Raw genomic sequence first — 26,226 nt, forward strand, 5'->3', positions numbered from 1 at the left:
CTAAAATTTATTGGAATGTTCTTGTGGAAATTACTATGTACATTGGCTGTCTGTGGTCTTTGCATTACTAAAGATAGTGGAACACAAAAACGTGAATTACGGTATGTTTGAAATTCATCAAACCCCTAACTTTTTACTGTCAAAAACATTGCTGCATTGACTTCATTGTTACCTCTGGATCACACTGCATTTACAATGTAATAAACAAATTTAGAGTGCTTTTGTTAAACAAAACTAACCTTGTGGGGTAAGTACAGGAAAGATCTTACACTGCTTTTTGTTGCCAAAACATTGATGTGGATGCTGGAGCACTGCTTTACTCTCAAATTGAGGGAGCAGTTTATTTCTTGCCAAGAGCTTTCTAGACACTGATTTAAGGATGTGATTATAACCATGGAGTTAGAATATTGATCTACCCATTGTCAGTACAAGAATTAATTTAGAAAACAAGTGAATTATTAAGAACATAAAATTCCCAGAAGTTTTTTCAATTAGAAGAGATGATACTGCTGTTTATAGATCAGATGGGGAAGAATTTACTCTCATTAGTTTTCCTCTAAAGAAGTCGGGAAAGAAACAAGAAAAAGGAATTATGAAAACTCACAGAAGAATGGTAATATCAAACTATACATAGAATGGACTAAGAGGATTTTCCAACGTAAGTGAAAGAAAAAGGATGAAAAAATATAGTAGATGTGAATCTAACTAAAAGGGGCTTATGGCAAGGTAAATCAGTATCGACTGTTGCTTTTGCGGATAAACAAAAAAAATATGGTTGGATTATTCTTGAATATAAACAGCATGTCACAGAAATTCATTATTTTATAGGTTAGGCACAGCTGAACACCACAGAGCACTGTGTAGGAGTGTTAAATGTGGTCAGAAAACACAGTAGGTCAAAATTTTGTTCTCAGCCCCATTAGCGAATATCTGTACCTCAGTGGTAATGCTCTGTATTTGTGTAAATACAAAATTTAGCGTGTACCCCATGGACTAATTTACCCAGTATGTTTATTGGGTAATTATAAGTAATTATTAAAGTGTTATGTATTTTTGAAAGTATTTTTTAAATTTGCATGTTATATAATTTATATTTATTATATAAAAAAACCCTAACTTCTGTTACTGCAAAAAGGTATAGCAAGAAATATGTACTTAATTGCAGTGAATATGGACAGATTAGGCACAAATTCAAGACTGGATTGCTTTTACAGACTTCATCTCAGTGAGGTGTATGAGATGCTCTCCCAAAGACCTTGAAGGATTTATTACAAATGAAATTAAGAACCGTTTTTGTACTAAGGATGCTCAGATTTTTATCCCTCTCTTTTGTTATCACAAAGTATCTTACCCACTTCCAAGGTAAGTGATTCTTTTTGGATTAAGAAAGCCCTTCAATGAGGAGAAAGAGTGAATGACAAGGTCCTATCCAGCCTTTCTGCTTATGTCATGAATTGATCAAGTATATCCACATGAGCAGAGCATACAGCCATTTGTTCGTAAGCATCTTCCCCTTCACAGCGAGTTGCAGTGTTTCAATAAAGCAGGGAAAGGAAAATCCCATAAAAAGAAAATAAAACAGTAATGTGAAAATGCAACACTGCAAGGATGTAATTCATTTAAATATGCTATACATTCTTACTTGATTTTGCTCTGACGTTTTAAGGCTATGTACTGCTGTTATGACAAGTGATCTTTAAAGTCCCAAGTCATAATGAAGTCATGAAGGACTTAATTCTCATCCTGTTCCATCTTTATCTCAAAATTTCAAGTCAACTTTGCTGCCCGTTACACACAGTAAGTGTAGAGGAAACAAAATAAATATGTAAAAATTGCTAATTTTTAATGACAGCAGTTCAGAAGACACAAGAAGCTGCTATCACCCAGCCATTGCTCTCCAATGCTTTATAAAACAAGACAGACATCTGAAAACCAGTTGTGAGGATCAACTTATCAAGGCACCAATCTTGAATAACACTAAGACATCATTAGTATTTTAGCTTTTGTGCTTATTTGAAGCACTAAGCAAAGAAAATGCCTGGAGTGATTAATTCCAGCTATGAAATATTTTTTTTAAGAAACAATTTAAAGCAAAGAAATGTTTCACTTCTCTTGAAAAGAAAAAGAAGCACTAGGATGCCTGTATACAAACTAGCAGAAAAGTTGTACTTCAATGGCCCCAAGTATTTTCTTTATTGCTAATTGTTTTCAATATACAGTGAAAAAGCTCTCAAATATTTTTCAAGAAATGCTTTCCCTACCTTTACCCACTGCAATCTTCAAAAGGCTTACTTGCAATCTACCTATCATTCCTAGGGTCTTGACAGAAAAACTGCACATTTGACTCTTTGCAAAACGATCTATCAGTGCATGAGGAAAAAAAATTTCCACCATCTATATAAATTAGGAAATTATTTTTAAAATAAAAACCTTTTCTAATTAGAAGTCTGCATTCAGAACCTCCTGCTAGCTGCAACCCCACCTTAGCAGCAGATGTCCTGCTGGGGCTCATTTCAAAAGACTTCCAATTGATTTCTGAAATTTTTTCTCTCCATATCCATTAAATATGGTATTTCACTATTCAAACTTTAAATCCTCTCTCATGTTAACCTAGCAATACAGATGGGAAAGAACAGTTTTCACTCATTTTTTACATAAGCTCACACAACACTGCTGTCCATCGGAGGTGCTGACTGGACTTTCCCCGCCTTCTCCAGGAAAACTGTCTGCTCCCACCAAGCAGCGCTGCTGGAGGAATGCAGCCGCTGACTCCCTGGCACTCTCAAACGTGGACCAAATCTTACCTAAGTATCCCTTGTCGGTTCAGTGATACCCAGAGTGCCGCACGCACGTAATGCACAGAAGGTGTGTGTCAGTTCGTGTGGTGGGCTGACCCTGGCTTGTTGTCTAGCAGCTATTTTCCCTGCTCTTCTCAAGCCCTTCTCCCTGCGGCATTGCCCCTGGAGCCGGCTGGCATTGGCTCTGGCAGCCATGGGGGGGGCTGCCCCCCAGCCCACCAGTACTGACACCTGGCACAACTCTCCAGTGACCCTTCTGCATGGACAGCATCCATAGCAGGGAATCCACTGGACCACAGTTTGCCTCTACTTGAGCCACAGTTGAGTATCTTGCCAGTCTACTTACAGGTAGGAAAAATAATCACCACTAGAAAATTAAAACCACATGTCAACAACTTGTAAATACAAAATGTATCCAGATTTTCTTCCTTCTTGTTCAGGAGTGAAATCTTTCATGTGCTGCATGTAGCTAAGACATTAAAACATGTGTCCATCAGTGCTTGAAACATTTTCCCAATCAGTTAGCTGTACCAGTTCAGACCATTTCCTTCGAGCTTATTGTAAGGACAGCATAAAGAGAAATGAAATTCCATAGACCATAGCTGGCTAGTGAATCTCTTCTCATCTTGTTTCCTTCTTTGAGTTAGAAAGCAATCCTCCAAAGGACAAATGGTTTCTGTATGTAAGTTGCAAAGACTGGTAACAGCATCTCGTAGCATTTTGCTCCACATTTTACATACATTCCTGAAGTGAAACAAACACTCTCAATGTTTTTTGACAATACTTTTCAAATTTCTTTCCTCACAGAATTACTTTGCTCCCAGCCATATTTGTTCCCTTGCTTTGTGGCTTGCTTGATAGTTCTTATTTATAGCACATATCTGAAAACAACCCAGAATTGTATCTAAATTGCTATCAAAAGTATATTAAGTAACATCATAAGTCTCCCTATTAAGTACTCGATAGACTTCATTGTCAGTTACTCAGAGGAATTTATTTGAGCAAATACTGCTCAGCTGTTGTTCCTGAACATTTCTGTACTTACTTTTTCCCAAAGCTGAACTACTCTTTAACTAAAATGTTTAACTTTACTGAGCTACCTCCTCAACAGGAGAGGACAACGTTCAGCATCTTCCAACTTACTAATTAGCTTTCATCTCTCTATTGGCTACATAAATATTCTGCTTGCGAAGAGGAAAATTAATTAAGGGATTCATTGGCTATCCCATCCTTCTTTAAAGCCAGAGCCCCAGGGAAGACCACTTGACCGAACACTCATGTCACTCCGGGCTGACTGAATGACACTGAAAATACAGATACAAATTTGCAAGAAAGGGAAAACAGTTTGTGACAAATCCCAATGAAACGAGGGAGAAATAAGTATGAAAGTTAGGCTTCCCTTTCCTTAACCCATATTCATAAGGGCATACCACAAGAAACACAGATCCATTCAGCAGCACAAGTCTGACATGATAAAGATGTATCAGATACAAGAATTTTGCCTAGGGCTGCTGTATCTAAAATTCCTGGGACTTTACTGAGTAAATTCTTCAGACTTCATTATTTCCTATGCAGAGAAATATAAATAAATAGAAACACCAGAAATTTATGTTTTCTTTAATGAGACAGCTTAAAAAAGTAGACTTACTTATTTAGCGCTCTAAAACAGAGAACTCATCTCCGTGGGCCTCATTTGTTCTTTTGCTGCAAACTGGCTTCCATGAAGAGACAGGCACATTCTGTGAACATCTATTTTCAGTCATAAAAGTAAAATTTTTTTTAAGAATTTCTGACATGTAAGCTGTAACCTACCACTGAAAGGACAACAAAACAGCGATACACTGAAAATCAGTAACAATGCAAAGCCAAACAAAACCTAAAGGAGAGCTTCAGCCATGATAAAAGCCATCAATTCAGCTGGCTGCTCATACACCAAGACAAAGAGATTTTACTAAAAGATTACTGTTGTAATTTGTAATGCAACTGTGATATCTTTACCTTCAGAAAACAGTTCTTTTATTGGCTTTTCCTTTCTGATATTATGGTGATTTTATCCTTATTCATGCTAGTTTAATTTTCTTCAAATATTACCCCTTAAAAATCTTCTTCAAAGCTTCTCCATCGGAAGACTGAAGACTTTTGTTTTATGTTTAACTCCCATACCAAAACCAGTTCCGCACAACTTCCTCCTGAGCTGTGTTAACTCTGCTAAATACCAAAAAAAAAAAAAAGAAAAAAAAAAAAGAAAAAAAAGGCTCAGAATGGCTTAAACCTCTGCTACAATGTTTAAGATGTTTTCTTTAATTAATGACAACTTACCATTGTACAATTACTTATAATTTTGGTAGATTAAAAAACCCACAACACCCCAGTATCACAAACCAACAGATTCTGTATGATTTTCCCCACCTGGTCTTTAGAAAACTCTGAAGTTTCTAGAACAGTGCATCTATTCAATGCTAAGACCCACTATACTTTTAACTAGAACAGAAGCCTCAGATCCCCAGCGCTGGTGCTAGTTACAGAATGTTACATGGTGCCCAAGAGCAGCGACTGTGAGAAGTACCTATAGGTGACATGGTATAGGAGAGCAATGACCCTGCAAAGTACCTATAGGTGAAGTGCTGCAGGAGAGTAGTGACCCTGCAAAGTACCTATAGGTGACACAGTGCAGGGGAGCAGCATGCCTGGGAAGTACCTACAGGTGACATGGTGCAGGAGAGCAGCAACTGTGAGAAGTACCTACAGGTTAAACTGAGCAAGTAACTCAGGAGCAAGCACTAGTAATACTATGGTGAAAGGGCTACTACACTCACTGGAGATGTACATGTAAAGTCAGGACAGAAAAAGTTGTGTTATTTATGTGCACAACACAACTGAGACTAGGAAAGGGGGAACTGGGCACAGAAGAGTTCTGTAAACTAATTACAACTGATAACAAATAAAACCGACTGCAAGAAGTCAAGGCCAGACTTATCTAGAAAACACTTTATAATACAGTATTTCCCTCTTGTCTTCAGTTTAAGACTGCATGTTAGTCTAAGAAATGTAGTAAAGCATAACACTGATTACTTCTGGTGTAATGTCTAGAGTCAGGAATGCAAAGAAGTCATTTATAGCAAGAGATAAAAATAAGAACTTGAGGTTTTAAGAAAAAAATCTACTAAGAATGAACAAAATCAGATAAAACAGAAATAAAACGTCATGGTTTTTAAGCCATTAGCTTTTGACTTTCCTGACTCATAAGTGTTCATACTTGCAGCCAGATATTCCTTAAAATAAAGTTAACTGCGGTAAAAGCAGTATTTTTAATTAGACTAGCTGACGTAATTGGAGAAAATAGGAAAGTTTGGAAGATTAGAATCCCTCTGTCGAGTGACAAATGATAACCAAGTCCAATTTGGAACCCGAGCTACATAACTGACAACAGTAACTGTGGACAACCTTTACAGAACTTACTCCCAGAAGCTTCTGTTTATTTTTCTACATAAACAAAAGTAATAGAGTTTGAGACACCCCCGTATTATATATGCCAGTTCAGGCCAACAGATCATGCTAGAAGTTCTATTACTACGGGGCCATATTTATGCTTTTTTCCTGGCCCAAGCAAGGAGTTCAGCAGTTCTTTCCCTAAAGGACAATATGCCAGTCATCCTTCAGAAGAGTTTTTCCTGTTCTTCATCACCAAGATGAAGAGTGGCTTTCATGCACAAAGCATTTCAGAAGGGATGAGAAGAGGTTCTTACTCAAGCGCTTAAAAAAATCAGTAGATGGTCTGCAGAAACCCTGCAGTCCACCAATTTGTTGACAAGCTGCGACCTAATGGCCCAGGCTTTAATAAAAGGACTAACGGGGCACACAACTATTCGAAAGCTATGAGTTTTTTTTAATAAAAAGGGCTGCGGTCCCATGCAGGAATCTCAACAGAAATCCCCATTAGCTGCTTATTCACGTTGATTTGGCATCTTATTCTCAGTTGTCACGCTGCAAATAAAATTACAACTTTCCAACAGGAAATGTAGAGAAAACGCCCATTTTTAGAGACAAAATCATCAGTGCCTTACAGTTTCAATAAGACAGAAAAGTTGCACTAGGCTTCTGACATAGCAGCCTAATTTCCAAAGGGAGGTACACCCGCTCAAGTTAAGAGGTGGGCAACAGTGTCTTTGTTGGCTGATGTAAGAAACTGAAATTACGACAAATCTCTGCCTGCAATTTAAAAATATATGAAGCAACACACAACTAAGGAATGGAACACAACTCACTGTCAAAGACATTTTGGCAAAAAAGAGACTTAATTACTTATGGGCTGCATTATTCCATCTACAATCCTTTGTCTCTATGATGTCAAGAGGAAGTAAATAAATTCCAGATTTTCTTGTAATCTTATTACTGATTTTACTAAATAAAATAAAACAACTTTTGTTCTAACTTTCCTTCTGAAGGAAGTTAATAAATTACATTTTAAAAACGTCTTTGACAAATCAGCATACATTTTCAAAGAAAATGTAAGGAAATGTGATAAAAAGGCATGGTTTAATTTCCTCCCTAGGAAATACGCAATCAAAAGAAGCAGAGAGGAGAAACCACCTGAGGAGGAGTTGCAGAAGCGGCAAGATGGTGCACACAGCCTGTCAAGTGCTGTATCATGCAGTTCTACCGCAGTTTAAATGGCTTTCTGCTCACATTTTCTCAATGTTGGTAAAGAAACATATTTCACTTTTTGATCTGAGCAGACACCGCTTTTACTACTGGCAAACTTGTTGCTCTCACTTCAAGGGACTGAATGTCAAACAGTTACAAAGCTGCACCAGCGTGAGTAGTTGAAAACAACAGTGCACCGACTGATTCAGATCCTTGCAATAGTAATGCTTTTCTGGAAGCCCTGAATTAGCTGCAGTGAAAGAAATGGAGATGGAAAGAAGTGAAACAAAAGAGAAAGTAATGATTCTCAACAAAAGAAATTATTAGAGTGATGATGAATGCAATAAGGTAAGACACTGTGATGATTTAATATATGGACACCTATAGTATCACTATGGCAGGAGCTCACTGTTCTAAATGCCATATAAAACCATGATCAATTGTATTTCATACAGCTGTTTCCTTACAGAACAATCTCTCATGCCTTCAGGTGCACAAGAATGTCACTTTTGACATCAGCACAATTTTCTTGTAAACAGATATCAACAAACATGGAAAGGCTGCAAGGAGGAGTTAATTTTCTTTTTAATCCTACCATAGAATAAAACTGATGCAGCATCATGCTATTTTTTACAAGCTGCTTTATACTTACTGTATGTAAGTCCCCGCCCTGTAGAATCTATAATCAAACGAAAAGCTAAATATAAGACGCAGTAGTTGCACATCAGGACAAAAATAGCTGCCTACTTTAATGCTAAACGTCTTTATGTTTTGTTAGACTTGTATTATAGTGTCAGAGATAAAAAGGTAGTCTCCTCTAGATAAAAAAGTAGTCTACTCTACCTTATTGTTCAACTGCCCACAAAATACTACACTAAAAATGAAAATTGTCAGAAATTACATTGAAAAGCATCCAAAGCAACTTCATTTCTCCATTCGAGACAACAAAAATCAATTTAAAGAAAATCCTTTCCTGTATAATACTATAGCTTAATATGGTATAAAATAGAAACTTCTGAAATTTAGTGGTGTTGCTGGAGGCTCATACTTTTAGAAAATACCTACTTCAGTTAAGTACAGAGGAGCAGCCTGAAGTGCCTGACAAGCTGTAATCAGTATCGTAGCACTGCTGAGTTATGCCTTAACTATGCACTGTGTGACGTAGCAGCTGCAGAATGGTGACAATCAAACACTATCCAAATAAGCACACTTGTTACATCAGAAGTGTTGGCACAGGAACACTTTGTAAAAATAGTTTTATTTTTTTGTATTTAGAAAACCTCTTTGTAAAAACACAGTACAGTAGAACTTGCAAGTTCTGGCCATTATTCAAGATTCTACCATGCTAAAGACAGGAAAAAAACCCCACACATGCTACCAATGTAAAGCCCAAGAAGTTTGATTTTCTGCTTCACAGTTGCCACTGACGGATACCGAACTAACTGCAGAAAGACTAACTGAAATCAATGCAACATAATTTCATCCCCCAGATTTGCTGTGGCCAAATTTTCAAACACGGGTCCTCAAAAATATTCAATATGAAATCTTCCCAGTATTCTATCTCTACACCATGGCATCTAAATACACTGCCTGCTTTCCTCACAGCCTGATCACCTGCAGCAGCGTAAGACAAAACTACTGAAATCAATCTTAATGGCACATTGCACTAAAATATCGGCTGTGTATATGTGAACATCAGAGTGTTTCCAGACAGTCAAAGCTAAATACCACTTTGGCACCTCATCAGATCATAAATTGCTTCTTACCGATGAGCAGAAATTTAAAATTATTTACATATATTAGCCAAGAATAATTCAAGACAAGTGTCTTAATGGCAGCATTTAACCTAAGTATCAGACACAGAGCAGCGTGACTTGAAGAACAAAAATAAATCCTCAGGGATTTGCAATATCCTAGGATAGCAACAGGAAAACACCTGAAAAAAACACCTGTCTCATAAGCATCTAAACTTTCTCAAATCTAAGTGCTTTAATACTTGAAATTTTTAGACCTGGAATACTTTTGGAGATCAATGTTTAAGTTATATTTTCCCAGTTCTACAGGGTTGAATCTTTGGCTGCCAAGAAGTGAAGGAACTTCAGCATCTTGTTCAGCATAAATGAAGTCGACACTTGAATGCCAAAGTAGAGATGGTGAAAATTGGAACAACAGAGTTTATTAAGATGCAGATCAGAAGGAAAAGCAGGCATGGGAATGATTTAAAAACTGATCAGATTAGTCTGTGCTAGGAGAACAGAAAATGTAGAAATACAGTTAGATTTTGTGGAGGATGTTTCAAAAATTCAATGGCTAAAAGCCAGACGGAGTTGGAAAGGAAGTGAAAAATAAAGCTTGACAGACTATTTATTTTGGCTCTTAAGCCTTTGCTTGAAAAGAATACAGATCTTACTCAGATATCTGTGACTTTGATTTGGGCTAAGGTATCCATCCTGTTCAATGAAAGATATTTCAATAAATGCTAAATACAGTCTTAGGAGACAAAAGTCCTCCCTACATTAGCTGTACCAGGGAAAGACAAAGACACTCTAAACTGTAGGAGCTCAAAATAAAGCAAGGACTATATTCTGCATCCTTATTATACAGATGTATTTTTAAGGCTCCGGTCTTGACAAGCATAATATAGAAGAGTTAGTGCTGTTGTTTTCACTGCCCTAGTGACCTATTTATGAGTAGGAGTTCTTACTTTAGATTTCTAATATAAATGCTTTTCCCAAATCTTTGGCAACCTGAAGAGTATGTAGGCATAAATAATGGGTATGAATTATACAAACGTATATATTTCTATATTGGTTTAGTCTGGGATGGAGTTAATGATCTTCTCAGGAGCTAGTGCGGGGCTGGGTTTTGGCTTTGATGGGACTTTCCAGTTCCTCAGGCTTTGCCAGCAAAAAGGCTGGAGGGGCGCAAGGAACTGGGAGGGGACACAGCAAGGACAGCTGACGCGAACGAGCCAAAGAGGCATTCCATACCACGGGGATCATGCCTGGTATATATACCTGGGGGGTGGCCAGGGCAGGTGGATCATCGCCCAGGGACTGGCTGGGCATCGGTCAGTGGGCGGTGAGCAGTTGTGTTCTGCACCATGTGCTCCTTCCTTCTGTTCCCTCTGGATTTTATTCCTTCCCTTCGCCTTTTCATTGTAACTGTTATTGCCATCACTGTTATTATCGGTCTTCCATTTTTATTCTGTATCAATTATTAAATTGTTCTTATCTCAACCCCTGAGTTTTACATTCCTTTCCAACTCTCCTCCCCATCCCTCAGGGTGAGGGGGGTGTGAGCCAGCAGCTGTGTGGTGCTTAATTACCGGCTGGGGTTAAACCACAACACAGATACAAAATGTTGTATGCTCTTTAGATAATAGGAAGGGTTAAGACTGTACAGACAACCTTGATTTTATGGTTTCTTGATGTCAAAGCTTCGTAGCAAGGCCGAGGAATTGTACAAGATATCACAACTGGAGATCAGACTTGAACACAAAAGTGCATGCTGCTTGACTTATTGATGCTTGACTTGAATATGCTTGACTTTTAAAAAATAATGGCAACTTTTCCAGATAGAAATCCATTCAATTTTTCATCACTCATGCCATCATGGACATACGAAAAACATATAACCTATGAATGTTTGGTATCACCCACACAAATGTATTTAATCAACAGAAAAAAGGCTGCACAACACCAGTAACAAGAAAAAAAATTCCTAAGTTTTATTGTGGTAAATGTTGATTTTCTAGTTGTTTGATTTGATTAAAACATAAGAACCCCCTATTTAACACATTTTTCCTTTCCTCTCTTCTCTGTTTCAACAAAAAACTAAAATCACGTACCCCATCTTCAACTTAAGTAAGCACCTACACTGACAGACCCCATCATCACACTCAGGTGTTTTCTGCTCACACTACCTTTAAATAACTTCCTCATCAGCCTCATAAAGCTTAACAGTACTTATTTCATGGGCACAATTTAAATGCAGAATTTCCATGTAGTTTGTTTTAACTGGAATGGTAAAGCCATTCAATTAAAGCAGCACAGGTAAACAGCAGGGAGAAACTCAACCTCACTTACAGCCTTTAAAAAAAACATGCCACAAACTTGTGCTTCACTTGCTCTAAGTCACTACTTCAAATGTTTCAACCAATATTTGTGAGCGCTTTTTCTAAACCGGATTAAGGTAGCAATCTATTTATCACCTTCTACTGCAATTATCTGGCAACCTGTCAATGCAACACAATTCATTAAAGCTACATATTACACAAACCATCAAGTGCTCCACAAGGCTAGGTGTATCACTGAAACTCCTCCAGTTTCTCCAGCTGAGGTCAGAGTAGTAGCGAAGGTTTCTGATTCTACAACAGCCTTAAGCTTTCCCTTAGGCGTGATAATTCTGCAACCGACTCACGGAAATCCTGACAGTTGATCAAACAAAATTAAGACCTGAAGCCTAGAAGGAATGGCCAATTGTGCCTCAAAACAGCCCTTCAGATTGAAAAATGTTATCCATGATGCATGATGATTCTCTGCTTTCCTCCAGGAAGAGTCAAGAGTTACTGCTAACTACGGACAGGGACTGCCCCTTCAAGCAGCCAGTTTCTTTCTTTTCTTCTATTTTCTTAATCTAGCTATCACAAATGGCAGCCAAGGCATTACACAGTGTTTTAAGGTCAATCAAGTAAATACCATAGTTGTATTCCATTTCTAAAAGCCACAGGTACACTTTCTTTAAGCACATTTAAAAACTAAAACCGCTAAATCCTACTCCCCAACACACTTTGTCCCACAGGATTTCCAAGTGATCAGCACCAGAAATGCACAAAAATCCTTCACCAGGCCCACCAGGTATTTCCAATAGGTTTTGCCTTCCATGAGTACCTTGAGAAGCCAGTGCTAAGGGCAATCAGGGATTCTCTGCTGCTCCGGGTATGAGAGGAATGAAGTTCCCACAATATTTTCCAATGTAAATGGAAGCCTCCTGAAGAACTTGATTTAAATCAATGCAGTGATAATTAATATGGAAATGATACACATCTGTTCCCTTAGGATGTCACAATTCTTTTGTTGTTTGGTTATTTGTGGGGTTTTTTTCCTCAATAGTAATGTGCTGGATGTGAAGTATACTGAATCTATCTCTGTTTTTCATTATTTTCTTCTACAAAAACCACCCAAGAAGCGTCTCTGCGTTCAATAACATTTATATTAGCAAGGACTAGTGTAGATATGCATCACCTGTTTCTTTCATCCCTTTATATGCTCCTTTTGTCTACCAACTCACAAAACTTCACAGAATCAGTTTTCTTTGCTCCTCTGAAGATGGAGACGGTACAAAAATTATTTTGGTTTTATTATTTTGTTTCATATGTGGATGTTTCTTTTTGTGCAGAAAAGAACTGGACATCATTTCTTCAATGTCACAGGTGTCCTTCTTTATCAGTTGAAGTAGATATGCTTAAGAATCATTATTAATTATCAGTAAGAAATTCCTGAGGAAGATTTTCCACTTCATTCATTGGTTTAAGAAGCCTGAATTTAAAAAATGCAGCAATGATGCCACGGCTGTAATGTACATAATACATGTCTTGCTGCATAATCATTTCTAACTTGAGCGCAATGAAACATCTCACAAATACTCTTTAATAAGAACTTGTGCATGGTATAGGTGATAGCAATGAAGATTTCATGACATTAAAAATCACACTACTATGAAATTTTACAATGCCATGTAAAGAACAAGGTTTTGAAGCGAACAGTTTTAGAAAAATGCTGAAAAATCTCTCCCCAGATATAGAAAAATGCTGAAAAATCTCTCCCCAGATAACTGCGCTCCCCTTGATAATCCATTCTGCTCCTGACGCTCACAATACAGCTCGGTTCCAGCATTGTTAAACATCTTGCTTCTCTGCTTCCCCTTCTTCTACACGTTCTTACAAATTGAACAATGTCATGTAAATCATCACTGCGCTAGATATTTGTGCCAAGTTTTGTTCTAACTTTTAAACAATGTGCTGTAAGCTATTTTACTTCCTTGGCTGCAACAAATTGTTTCCTTTACAGAGAGTTCATATATCACACTTATTTTTTTCCTCTAGACATATTCACAGTATATAATCACAGGTATTTTCATTATACCATTGCTCTATTTAAACCAAATGTTAATTTCAGATATGCATGAATGTGGATGCAAAACGAGTGGCTTAGTACAGCATGACATTTTAGGACAAGTTTGTGGTAACCGAGTAATCAACATCATTATATGTTTCAAGTGTTACTGTTTTCTGAAGGCAGTCAAACCTGCAAGCCCAATAGCATTTTACAAATACTTATCTACTGTAAGAGCAATGTTTACCTAACTAATGTTTGCAAGGCGCCCTACAGACACGATGCCTGCACGTGAAACACCCACATCAATTGTACACATTGGAAATGCCTTTGGAAAATAATTTCACCACATTATTGCAGAAATAATTACGGAGAACTCTGTGACCGGTGACTGAGGCATTCCAACATATACCACTTTAGCAAGACAATTCTCTTGCATTTTTCTCAGGACCACTTAAAAAAACCAAAACAGTAACTGTTAGAGGAATTAAAATGGGAACATTCACTTCACTAAAAAAAAAGAAAATAGCAGAATTGACTCTCCATGCAATGAAAAGTGGAGCACATTAAGATCTAGTCACATAATATATAAAAACAAGCATAAAATGAAAGGAAAAAAAAGTTTTCACATGCCTGATAGTACATTCCTGTACAGAGTTTTAATTGGGCTGAATTTGGAAGATTGAATCACCATCAAGAAGCACCTATACACACTATCTGCCTCATCATCAGATATTTCAACATGAGATATGCTTATATAGAGAAAAAAACCTTGGTAATGTTTTAGATGTATTTTTAAAATGAAATGATTGTGTATTTTTTCTGCCTGCAGTCATGTAGTTCACTAATTATTACCTGTTTCTCAAACTTTTTGCTACACCCGCTACTTTGCCTGAGTACCTATGACCTACCACAGCCCTCAAAGCAGAAGCCAGCCCCTCTAGGATTTGAAGTTGCATTCATAACCTCCCATGGGAATTTGACAGCACTGACGCTCCTGATTTTAGCATGAGAGGTAGGTGTCTAGCATCAAGCCAAATGAGTGTGGTCTTGTGATTTAAACTAGCTAGGGTAGATCTGTGTGACTCAGGAAAAAAAAAGCATAAGATAAAACATTATGCAGTTCTACCACAGACCAAAACAGCCCATTTTGAAAAGTTTTGAAGTCTGCAATTTTGAGTCTTTCCTGAATGGTAACAGGCAACTCCTCAGGAGGCTATAAATTTTTTTGGTAGTAAAGAGATTCCCAGTTCATTCCTGCAACACCATTCCCATTGCCTACATAAACAAGAACTAACGAGTACAGCTGTAGGAACAATTTTTGCCTATCTAGGTCTCAAGACAACAGGAACCAGCAGTTAGAGAAGAAAAATGCTATGGGAAAGGGGAAAGCCCTATACTCTTCAACAGGCTGGGAGAAAGAGCAGCCTAGAGCAGGGCAGGACGATGGAGTTTCAGGTCCTGCTTAATGGCACAGGAAGGTACAGACAGCCACTCTTCACTGCTAGAAGTACTCAGAAACTACAAGTATTTGTAAAACATGACAGACATGATTCCAACAGCTACAACCAATGTACAAGAGCTATGTCCTTTTATCACCTCTGCTGCTCAGTGCATGTATTGATTTTAAAAACATTTTCAAATGACTACAAAGCCGAAGGATTACATGTCTTCTTGGCTAGGGGGACATGTTCCAAATTTGCTGGATAATCTCACAGTAATAACAAAACAAAACTAAAAAGAATAAGGAAAGACATTTCCTCCTTCCTCTCTGACAGATATCAGGAACTATACTATGAAATCCCTATTCGAACATCTGCTGGATGTCAGAAATGCCAACCACCAAACAACTACCACTTTTCTTCAGTTAAATTTGTTGGGTGGCTCAGCACTTCAGACACATCAGGGAAATTTCTAGATTTAGACTGTATTACTTGTAGGCTTTCATTCCTTAAAATATTGTCCACCTTATAAACCTAGACAATAAATACAGAAATATAAAGAATTTAGACGCATTCTACCGTGTTGAATACTTAGTATTTGGCAGGCCATAAATATAAAAAAAAAAAATGTGTAGATGGTAAGTTCTCTGTTATAATGGAAAAGGAGTTTTAGGAACTGGCTACATGTCAGGTACCAGACCTCCCTAATCAAGGTGTAATTTTCTAAGGGGTTATATGTTTATTTATACATCCATTGTTCCACTGGGTTGTGGTTCACAGTCTTATACAGGAAATATTACTCCTTTTTCAACTAAAACTCATATGGGTGCTCATAAGTGTAAATGTGAGTTTTACCCTTGTGATCCTATCTTCTTAAACATTCTCTATTTTAAATGCCTCAGAGCATTAGGCTGAGTTTTCAAAGTGCTGCAGTAGCTTGGAGAACAAGCAGATCTGAAATCTGAAGAAAAATTGCTTTTAAAATACTTAAATGCATTTTAAAATGGTATTTTTAGATCCAAAGGACATACATTTGCACAGTATACAAACATACTGCTATGTGTTTGACAAAGGGCCACAAAGATGAATAAGGGATTGGAGCATTTTTCATGAGAGGAGAGGCTGAGAGAGCAGGGACTGTTCAGCCTGGAGATGTCTCAGGAGGATCTTGCCAATACGTACACACAGCTGATGGGAGGAAGTAAAGAATACTGAGTCAGCGTCTTCACAGTGGTGCTGCCCTGCAACAGGATGCGAGGCAGTAGGCACAAACTGAAATAAAATGATTTCTTTTTGGAGAGGAGAAAAAACATCTTCCCTGTGAGGGTCAAACACTAGAACTGGTCAGCCAGAGGGGCTGCACAGTCTCCATCCTTGGAGGTATTCAAAATCTGCCTGGACACAGCCTGGAGCAGCCTGTTTTTGCTGGCCCTGCTCTGAGCAGAAGACCAGGGCTGGCAGTTTCCAAGGGTGCCTTCCTGCCTCCAATGCTGTGCGATTCTGTATTTGTTTTCATGTTGTAGAAGATTATTTTGTCATTTAATTGTATAATGGAACCACTTGTATATAAATGCTATACATCTCAGGTTTTTTCCAGCTTTTTCCTTTTCCCCCCTTGTTGGAAATAGGGCCTGGAAAGGGGCATAAAATAACATAGACATACACGAACACTTGGAAGATCAGTATTTTCAAAAGCAAAGAAAAGTGTTGGCTTAGAATAAAAATAACTTGACCATATGAAGTATATAGAGTTGCGCAGACAGATTAGAAGGGCACAAGTAATTTAAATGGTAACAGTGAACCCAAAGTAAGAGAGAAGAAAGGTTAACTTCATAAAGCATGAACTGAAAAGCACAGGAAGTACTTGCATTAACTCAGTAACATAAGCATTTACCTTTTTCAGTGTAGTATGATAGCTAACGAACATTTAACAGGCTGCCTATTTCTCTACTCTGATTTTTGTATACTTCTAAAACAAACTGAGTGAAAGGAATATAACATACAGACTTTAAAAACTTACATGGTTGTAATGTACGTACCAGCTTTATTAACAACATAAAAATCCATGGTTTATACTAACCTAGACACCCTGTGTCTAATAATCTCAATACAGAAATTCTTTGTAAATGATCTAAGTGTGTCCCTTTGTTTCTACAGTCTGAACCGTTCAACTAGCAACAGGAAAAGGGGGGATCTACCGCACAGCAAGCAAAACCAGAGTACATGTAATGAGTCCTGTGTGCTAAATGGCACCGATTAGCTAGAATTCCAAAGTACATAATAATTAGGATATCTCTTGAGAGTGCTTGGACAAATAAGTAGGTTGCAGGAACCTCAGATGGTAAGAAAGGAACATCTACTTTTTTGCAGTATGTATCTGCACCACCAGCTCAGTGGCCATCCCCTACAAAGCAGACAAGGCACAATGAAGACAGTGTAAGTACCATGTTTTACATCTCCTCTACACAAAAAAACCCTCAACCCAACACCAAAAAAAAGCCCATAAACCACCTCTAACAAAAACCCCAACAAACTAGCTTTGCTACTTTACAAGTGAAAGATGCTATTGATGTAGAACAGGGAAAACAGAAATAACTGTTTTTCCACATTAAAAAAAATGAATGAGATTTAACATTCATGAAGCTTCAAAACCAACATCTGGTTTCCAACAGTAGAATGTAATGTTCAGTTCTTCCATGAATATATCATATCCCAACTGAATATTGTAGTATGAGAACATAGGAGAACATTTTACAAGTCAGGAAATGATGAAGTGAAGGTTTCTCATCTAAGCAAAGATTCTGTTGCTACGGAAAGATGGTACAGAATTGTGTTGTGGATAAACAGAAATATTCAGCCTTTAAAATCTCTGATACATTTAAAGCAACCTTTTTCCAACAGTTTTGCATGCAATTGGTTAGCATCCATAACAATATTTTAAAATACAATTTAATTAAACATGTAAGCCATTAAATACAATTTTGCTACAACCAGAAAAACTCCACAGGCTTTGTGCACACCTAACAGCACAGGGTGACTGGACTTGTCTGGACCTATATTAGCCTGAGCTGACTTTAGCTTGTTTTAACTGTGAGAGCAATTCTCCAGCCATCAAGCAGTCAACTTTTTTTTTTTTTTTGCCTAACTTGTTCCAGCTTAGATCTGTAACTACAAGGTATGTTAACAATCTAGCAACTCGTGTACCTACTGAGTAACCCTACATTGTGTATAGCAACTTCACATTGTATATAACTTTTCTGTAGTAATTCATTTGGACTATGAGCATTAATATCATTATAACTGAACTAATAACAAATGCATTGTATTTTAATTATATTCTTAAAATATTAGACAATTAAGAAATCCTTGCACCTGTGTACAATGTGTTCTTAGTCCATAGCAAAATTTTGAGTGTAAAAAAGAATGAAATTTAGGAATAATTTCTAATGGAGACTTGAGGCAACTGTATGTATCATCATGTGCTCTGCTATTGTATCACAATAAAGAAGATACTACTGATTACAGAACTTCAGTCTTAATACAATGTATGTTGGTTTCACAAAGCTAAAATAGCAAGTTTCAGAATAAACTTCAGATAATTTAATTCAGATCAACAGCATTTTGCCATTGGTACTAGTCCGATTCCACACCTGTACTTGACAGTAGCTGTTACATATTTTTCTTTCTAACATACCACCTCAGACACACTAAGACTTTTGTCCCTCCATAACAATTAATATCTTTCTCCTCTCTAAAATAAGGATTCATCTTTTCCCATTCCTCCCCTGGGAACTGCTACAGCTCCCAGATTTATTCACCCACCTTATGCCTCAGGATCTATAAAAACCACACATGAAGGTTCAGTTCCAAACCCTTTGTTCAGTTCACAGGCTTGGGATTGCACCAATAGCTAGGAAGATTATTTTCGCTAAACTACTAAGTAAAACTTTCATTTATGCTATTTTACTATCTACTGATAAGCATCCACATTTACGGAACAGAAAAATCTTATAACTACATTATAGTTTTCATCTTTCTCATACATGAAGTTCACTGGAAAGAAATGGAAACTGAAAGATAGCTGCAACTCAATCCGTAAGACATGACTGCTATTCCATTATATAGCATTTCAGTATAAACACAGGGTAAGTAAACAAGACTTAATTCAGATGCTGCAGCAACTCTGCCACTGCCAGCAGCATGCAATGAGCCCGGTTTTGAATGATTTTGCTGTCTTCACCTCTGTATTGTGAAGGCACCATCTTTAAGAGAACTCTGTATTTGATACTGAAATAGACTTTTTTGTCAAATAATTGATCTTTTTATCATTTTTAAACCACATTTTCATGTGTCCTCTCTTGTAGTAGAAGCAAGCCACTTACAGACAAACTTTAGGAGAGAGTGAAGCCCAGCACTAAAAAGCCAGGGATGCACACAGTACTGTTGAGGACCATAAACGAGTCAAACAAGACTTGTGCCCTGGTCCTAGTGCATTTTCTTTTAACTCTAAGTATATAGAGTGGTTTTAGTACAACACTGCTATACCACTTGACATTTCTAAACAGAAGCTGAAAACCACTATACATACATATCCTATGATCAACCTGGAATGGCTCTGATAGCATAAGGCCTGAAAGAAATGTGCAAAATCGTAGAAAGCTGGGAGAAAAAAAAAAAAAAAAAAAAGGTTCCTTATACTAATCTCTGCATTACACACTTCGGAAAGGAATTCTAGTACACAAAGTCATATTCCCAACACGAGCAGTTGAAAAATCAGTTCAAATGCCTATTACAAGGAAAACGATTGCTTAGTTTTAAATCCTCTGCTGTTTCTTCGAAGGGTAAGAAGCTACTGCCTGTACCTGTAAATCTAGTTATTTTAAAAGAGCAACTGCTGATCACAGAGGTTTAACCATCATTTACACTACTGCAGAATGTTTGTTTTCAACTCAAGGAAAGCTCAGACCCTGAAGCCTACACTTTTAAATGAGGCAACCAATTGCAAAATGTAAGGTCCAAATTTGTTTGTCCCCAAAAGCATAAGCACAATATTGAAGTAGACTTATGCAATTTGTCTCAATTTCTACATAAACATAGCAAAAAATGCAACTAAATTTTGGAATGTAGAAGCAAAAAAAAAATAAATTTTTTTTGCTCAGAACAACCAAGATTTGAACTTGTAAATAAAGAGGCTTAATACATCTGAGATAATCAGTTCATGCATTGAACAGATTAGCATATACAACACTAACAGTTACATTGAACTGCTTTGGTCTCTCCCTGTGTGAACAGCAGTAGATTACAAGGGAAAAGAGTTCCTTGGACCAGAAAGAAATATTCCCAGCACCATCAACACTTCCCCACTCCTGGAGGCAACAAGTCTCTAGGAAAGAATGAAGTTTTCCATCTTTTTCCTGCCATTCAACCATCTGCCCCCACTTCTCTGTGCATAACCTTTCATCATAAAACATTCCTTCCCTACCTGAGCTCCAGAAATTCCCAAACCCCCAACAGCCTGTTTTAATCTTTACCATCATCTCTCTTCTCACTGAGTCAGAGGTCAGGCAAATAAATCACCTGCTCTGTAGCAGTGCTGCAGTCAATACCAGAACCCACTATTAGAAAGCAAAAAAATCACCAGCATTTTTCCAAAATCTTGCTCTTTTGCATTATAGCTTCCTCCATTACAGCTCTACACTGATTAAAACAGTTGTGATCAAGACCAAAGTGTAATCATCTGAAAAGGCTATGGAATTATAAAATTAAGGGAACTACAATTATATACTCAATTACCCAGTTTCATTATTTAAAAAAAGCTATTATGTCATAAGAAACGCAGTTCTACATTACAACCTGTAGTAAACCACTTCACTGTATGTTCTATATCAATTCAAGGTCAAACTAATTTACATTTTAAGTAATTCATTGTTTTTTCACTGTAAACAAGTCCCAAGATTCTGGTGCAACCTTAGAGTTCAAGAAATAACTAACCACATAATGAAATCATCAACCTCAAAAAGTTCACATTAGTCTATAAACAAGAGATTATCACTCCAATCAAAACAATTCCTTTGCTCCAAAATTTAAATAGTACCCTCTGTGCAAAAATACCCCAATATAAAAGTAAATCAACACAGAAGGACTTCTACCAAAAATGGAGAAAAGCAAAAAGAGTTAAGTTTAGCTTTATGAACTTACAGCTACTAAATATGAAAGAATTACTTAGATACAGAAGTTGAAAATTATGTTTGTTTCTATAAATTCCCATGTTCTCAAAACATGTACTTATTACCAATGATTCAGTCCCAATATTTCTGCAAGTAAAACACCTATAAATATTAAAACAGTCTCCTTCAAAATTACTTTTTCCCACACTTTTTTATTTCAACACTATTTATGGTGGAATTTTTTTAGAAAACATTGTATTTTTATATATTAGGAAACTGTAATTAGGTAACCACTTACGTGAAACTCCAAATTTTCCATGGTTTCATGCACACGCAAGAAATGAAAAAGGATTTTAAACTGTTGTGTGGTGGAGGAATTTCAAACAAATTAACCTTCTGACCACAAAAAGAAAGGCAAAAGAAAAAATAGAAATTGGTAATAAGAGACCTTGAAAGGACATACAAGCACAATCTCTTCCAAACCCTCTCAATACATGCTAGTAGCCAGATGAAATATTTAATAGCCTGGGCAACACTGGAGATCACAGCACAAGTGAGTTGCAAGGAGAGGACAACAACAGTATAACAGCTTTTTTTAAAAGAGCAGGTGTTTTCATGCAGAAAAGAACAGTAACAGTAGATCTTCCCTACCTTTTCGTTTTCTGTAGTCCAGTGAATTGCATCAAACACAGATAATACTTTCCTAATGTTAAGTAGCTCCATGCAGGAGTTACTCTTTCGCACTTAAAGAAGAGTTAAGTGATTCTTGAAGGAATTATTGACACCTCATGTGCATTACCCAACTCTTGAAAATATGCACTGTCCTTCTTTGGTTATACCGTCAGCCGTGAGCTTCTGTAAAGTCTCTTCAGGGTCCTCTAATTTCAGAGTTATTTGAAGTTCATACACAACAAGCACAGTATCAGGATTTTCAATGATTCCTGGTTCAACCAAGGAATCACCACCACCAAGGGACACATTTTTCTCATGAGCCTGTCTGCCTAGGAGGAGAGACTCCTGGTATCAGGACTGTGTTATTGGCAGATTTTTTAAAGTAAATTTTACAATTTCACTGTAACCTCATAGACCACCTTTGCAGAAGCTCTGTCACTAGGCACTGGCATGCAGCTGAACTGTGCTCTGTGAAGACTTAAGCAGCAGAACATATACTTCTTAACCCATTTTCCTCAAAGTACTTCTGGCATCATCATCACTGCAGCCAGGAATTTCTCAATAAACTGACTCTGCTTATGCTATACAGACAAATTCTGGCCTTCAATGACCAATTCTCAGGTAGTCACTTAATCATTTGTTTTCTTGCCTGATTTTGTTTGTTTTCTATTGAGATCAAAAGTCTTTACTGACAGGGATACATGTTTTTCTCTGTGCATAAAACATCTAGTCCATTCATACATCAATTACCGTTTATAATGGCACATGCTTTGTCCTTCATCACACTTTACAGATTAACATACACACCAACTCTGGCCACATCTTTCAAAGGGTACAACCCCCCAGTTATTAATAAACAATATTAACTTATTTGTGCTAGTATTTTACTCTGCTTAAATTTTTTTCTTTAACTTACAATAGCTATCTTTTCCAGTACCCACTGTCCAATATCCATTAATGTTGTACCATTTCTAAGGACAATGAATTTGTGAAAGGAGAGAGAGATATCACAAAGTGCTTTTTGTTGAAGAACGGAAAAGCTATTTGTATTCCTTTAGATAACAATGATGAAACTAAAATGACATGTTAGGTTTTTTCATGACTCCAAATATGTGTCAGATGTCTTTGCTCCCTATTATCTGTTTCCCCTCTTTTACACACACACACACATATATATCAATACATGCACCATCTTAAACTCTTCAGTATCAGATAAAAATATTATTGGTATCTCAGCAAGCAGTTTGGTTGACATTTATTAATAAAAATACTACAGATTTTAAGTGGATCAAGGAAAAGTGGTCTGAAGGTAGGAGAAAGACACTTAGTGGAAGAGAAACACAGAAACTGCCTTGGTATTTTAGTGCATGAAATGCTGCTATGCAAGCATACCAATTAGGGGAAAAGGTTAATATATTAGCCATTACGTATGATTTTGATACCAGCTGTTATTGCAGAATTAAAGTCTTAGCCTATACACTAAAGACTATAGCCTGTAGTGTAAGAAATGCTCATCTACACTCTACTGCTGTGTGACAGAATCCATGAACCTGGCTTTATACATGAGTGGTTAGTCTGTTCCATAAATTTTCTCTCCCTCATGTTTTGTAGCCTGAATGAGAAAGAGACACATATATCTGAATATATGCAACAAAACAACTACTACATACTGTATTTTCCAATTGTTTTCACTGTGATATCATTAGAGAAAATTGTTTTGATTCTCAGCTCGTAGGATAACTAGAGTTGTACATAACCCCCAGGCAGCCTCACAGAAAAGCTAACCCCTTTCAAAATGTCCTGTTTTGGAATAGCAAATAGTAATTATATCCTAAATAGAAACTCCTTCTCCAGTTCTCTCTGAAGCATAAAAAGAGATTCAGGTAACACAACACAGAAAATCAGCCTTATATGAATTATGCTGAATACAGATCAGTTTTTCTAGAATCTTCTCATTTGCAAAGTGTAGCTATTCCAAGTGACAGAGCTGAAGTAGTATGTTATAAAAAATCTAGCCATAATTTCTCTGTTCCCTTTTATTTCAGAAAGTAAATGAAAATGATAAATTATCTTCTGATCCTTCTGCTAATCACCAAAGAAACTGTAACAGTAATGTGAAAAAATAGCTACTGTATTACTTATTTTTGCACTGAACTATCAGATTCTTTTTTCTTTTTCTTTTTCTTTTTTTTTTTTTTTTTTTTTTTTTTTTTGCCAAGGAATGGCTTTGAAATATATATTTACCAGCATGTATTAATAAGACACTGAATCTCCAGGAGCTAAATCTGGGCTGAAGTCAGAGAATACTTGCTTTTCTGGATATACTCTCTCTTACCCCAGTACATTCTTGTCAAAATAGAGACCAGAACTGCACTGACACTTAAAGCCACGGGAAGCCAAGTTTTATATGGCAGCAAAGTTATATCCTGTGTCTCCTTCTCTGACAATTTCATTGGCCTTTTTGCTGCCAGTGGACACTGAGCTAATGGCTTCAGAAACATCTTGACAATGACTGCAAGATCCCTTCCCAAGTTTTAGTGGGTTCTTCTAAGCCCAGCACTATTCTAAACACAATTCAGATTACTTCCCCCTTTATGTGTTACCTAACAATTTATCTAAAATGAATTTCATCTGCCAGCTATTTGCAAACTTCTCAGCTTTGCAAGCTCCTTCAACAGTTCTTTACCACTGGCGTGGTATTCTACTGCCCACGAAGTCTGATAATCATCTCCATCCCCACTAGACCTTTTTTTAAATATGCCAAAATTATATTGACAGCCTGTCAGTCCTATGGTACAAAGGCTCTTTATAGTATTAGTTCACACACAGTTCTGCATCTTAGTACTAAGTTCCTTCAGGGCTCTTGGGTAAATAAAGTTAACAGAGGAAAACAAGAATATTAAAGAAACCAGTTCACCTCTTACCATAGAAAAAATCTATACAAATATAAAAAAATAGGATTGAATTATTCTCACCTAAATCTAGATGCCTACAGACAAGCTACTTGTGTAGACTCCGTTATATTAGGTAAAGACCACGTCAACATTGTAAATTAAATTTTAGGTACAAGTCACCTAACCAAATATGAAATTCTTCAACCCCTTACACTCCACCGACCACATGGTTTAAAACTTACTTCACAGTAGAGGGAGCCAACACAACTAATTTTGATGTAAACACATATAGTATATGTAAATTGGGGGTCATGAGAACCGAACTAGAGCATTACACACCATCCTCCCGTTGTGAGTTTAAGGTTGTTTTTATTTCCTATAAGCACAAGTGTTGCACACATGCATCAGATATGTGAGACAGTATGTGAGAACTTACCCACCAAACAAAACACAACAAAAGGACTGAAAGTTGCCAATGGGAGAACAAATATCTGAATACCTAGCACAATCCATACAGTATAGTGCGTACATATATATACACATACATATGCTGGTTAAGCTATCACAAAGCGTGACTTTCATTCTGTGTATTTATTTTGTTATATATATTTAAAAAAAACATAGGATATAACTATTAAAAATAGGTCTAGTAACTCTCAGCTAAGATGCACTCCTACTAAAAGGAGTGCCAACAGACTGTAAAGATGGAAGAGTAACCAAAAACGTAATGACTAGCTCTGCAGATTTAGCTAGCGCTCCTCATCTGCCACACTCACAAAAGCATTACGAAGGCAAAAAGATGCAGAGACCCCACTCTTCTCTGTTCTCAGAAATGGCAGCCTCCAGTAAGTGGCCTACACGCAGTATTTCTGTTATTGAGGCACAAGCTAGATCTGTTCAATTACCACGATTCAGAACATGGTATAATCAATCACATAAATAAGACCTACCCAGAGAAAAAACGTCCCTATCTCCCCCCTTTCCCACCCTCCTTCCCCCCAGCAGGGATAAGCCTGCTTCAGAAGCCAAATTTACCATGCTTTGATCTTTGGATAAAACAAGTTATTTAACCCTATGAAACACTTTCCCTTGTTAAGATGTTTTTGTTCAACTGTAAGTTTCTCATTGGTTTACTTGATATTGAAATTAATCTGTTTCATGAAAATATTTGCATAGGAGGCAGTATAGGACTGTCTGTTGTTGAGTCTAATAATATAGTGCAGCGCGCTTACAGCCGCCTTCAACAGGCCTCCTGAAAACAATGCATAGCCATTCCTTGCAACGTACAGGCTGAGTTTTCCATATATGCCTGAGTAACCCAAAATGAAATGTGCTGTCTCAGTGTTTTCCTCAAAGGAGATTCTGCTAGTGTTGCCACTCAACTTTCTCCTGGAAATTGCCTCCCACAATTTCTCTTCCACATGTCCCTACTGCCCTCCCAACAGCATTATACTTTACCAGCAGGCAGAGTTGAGCATTCAGGCTAAACATCT

At 37.1% G+C, this 26,226-nt stretch overlaps 1 protein-coding gene across 7 annotated transcripts in view; it reads right to left on the bottom strand.

Annotated features, from left to right (window-relative positions):
- The window catches only part of SLC36A4 (solute carrier family 36 member 4), a 108,094-nt gene that overhangs the window by 13,261 nt on the left and 68,607 nt on the right, over nt 1-26,226 (bottom strand). Inside the window, exons 11-13 of one of the 7 annotated variants that reach the window (XR_008730880.1) lie at nt 4,797-5,006; nt 4,447-4,547; nt 1,501-3,542 (exon numbers count right to left, since the gene is read on the bottom strand). The exons of 3 other annotated variants lie outside the window; for them this stretch is intronic. Coding sequence is in view for 2 of the 4 variants with exons in the window: in XM_055701950.1 (XP_055557925.1) it covers nt 4,906-5,006 (101 nt within the window). In the remaining 2 variants the exon portion in view is untranslated. Of the gene's footprint in view, nt 1-1,500; nt 3,543-4,446; nt 4,548-4,795; nt 5,007-26,226 lie in introns of those variants that run through there. 3 more of the 7 variants (XR_008730881.1, XM_055701950.1, XM_055701952.1) reach the window with 3 other exon arrangements.

This window comes from Falco cherrug, chromosome 2, assembly GCF_023634085.1.
Source record: "Falco cherrug isolate bFalChe1 chromosome 2, bFalChe1.pri, whole genome shotgun sequence".
In the NCBI taxonomy this organism is placed as follows: domain Eukaryota; kingdom Metazoa; phylum Chordata; class Aves; order Falconiformes; family Falconidae; genus Falco; species Falco cherrug.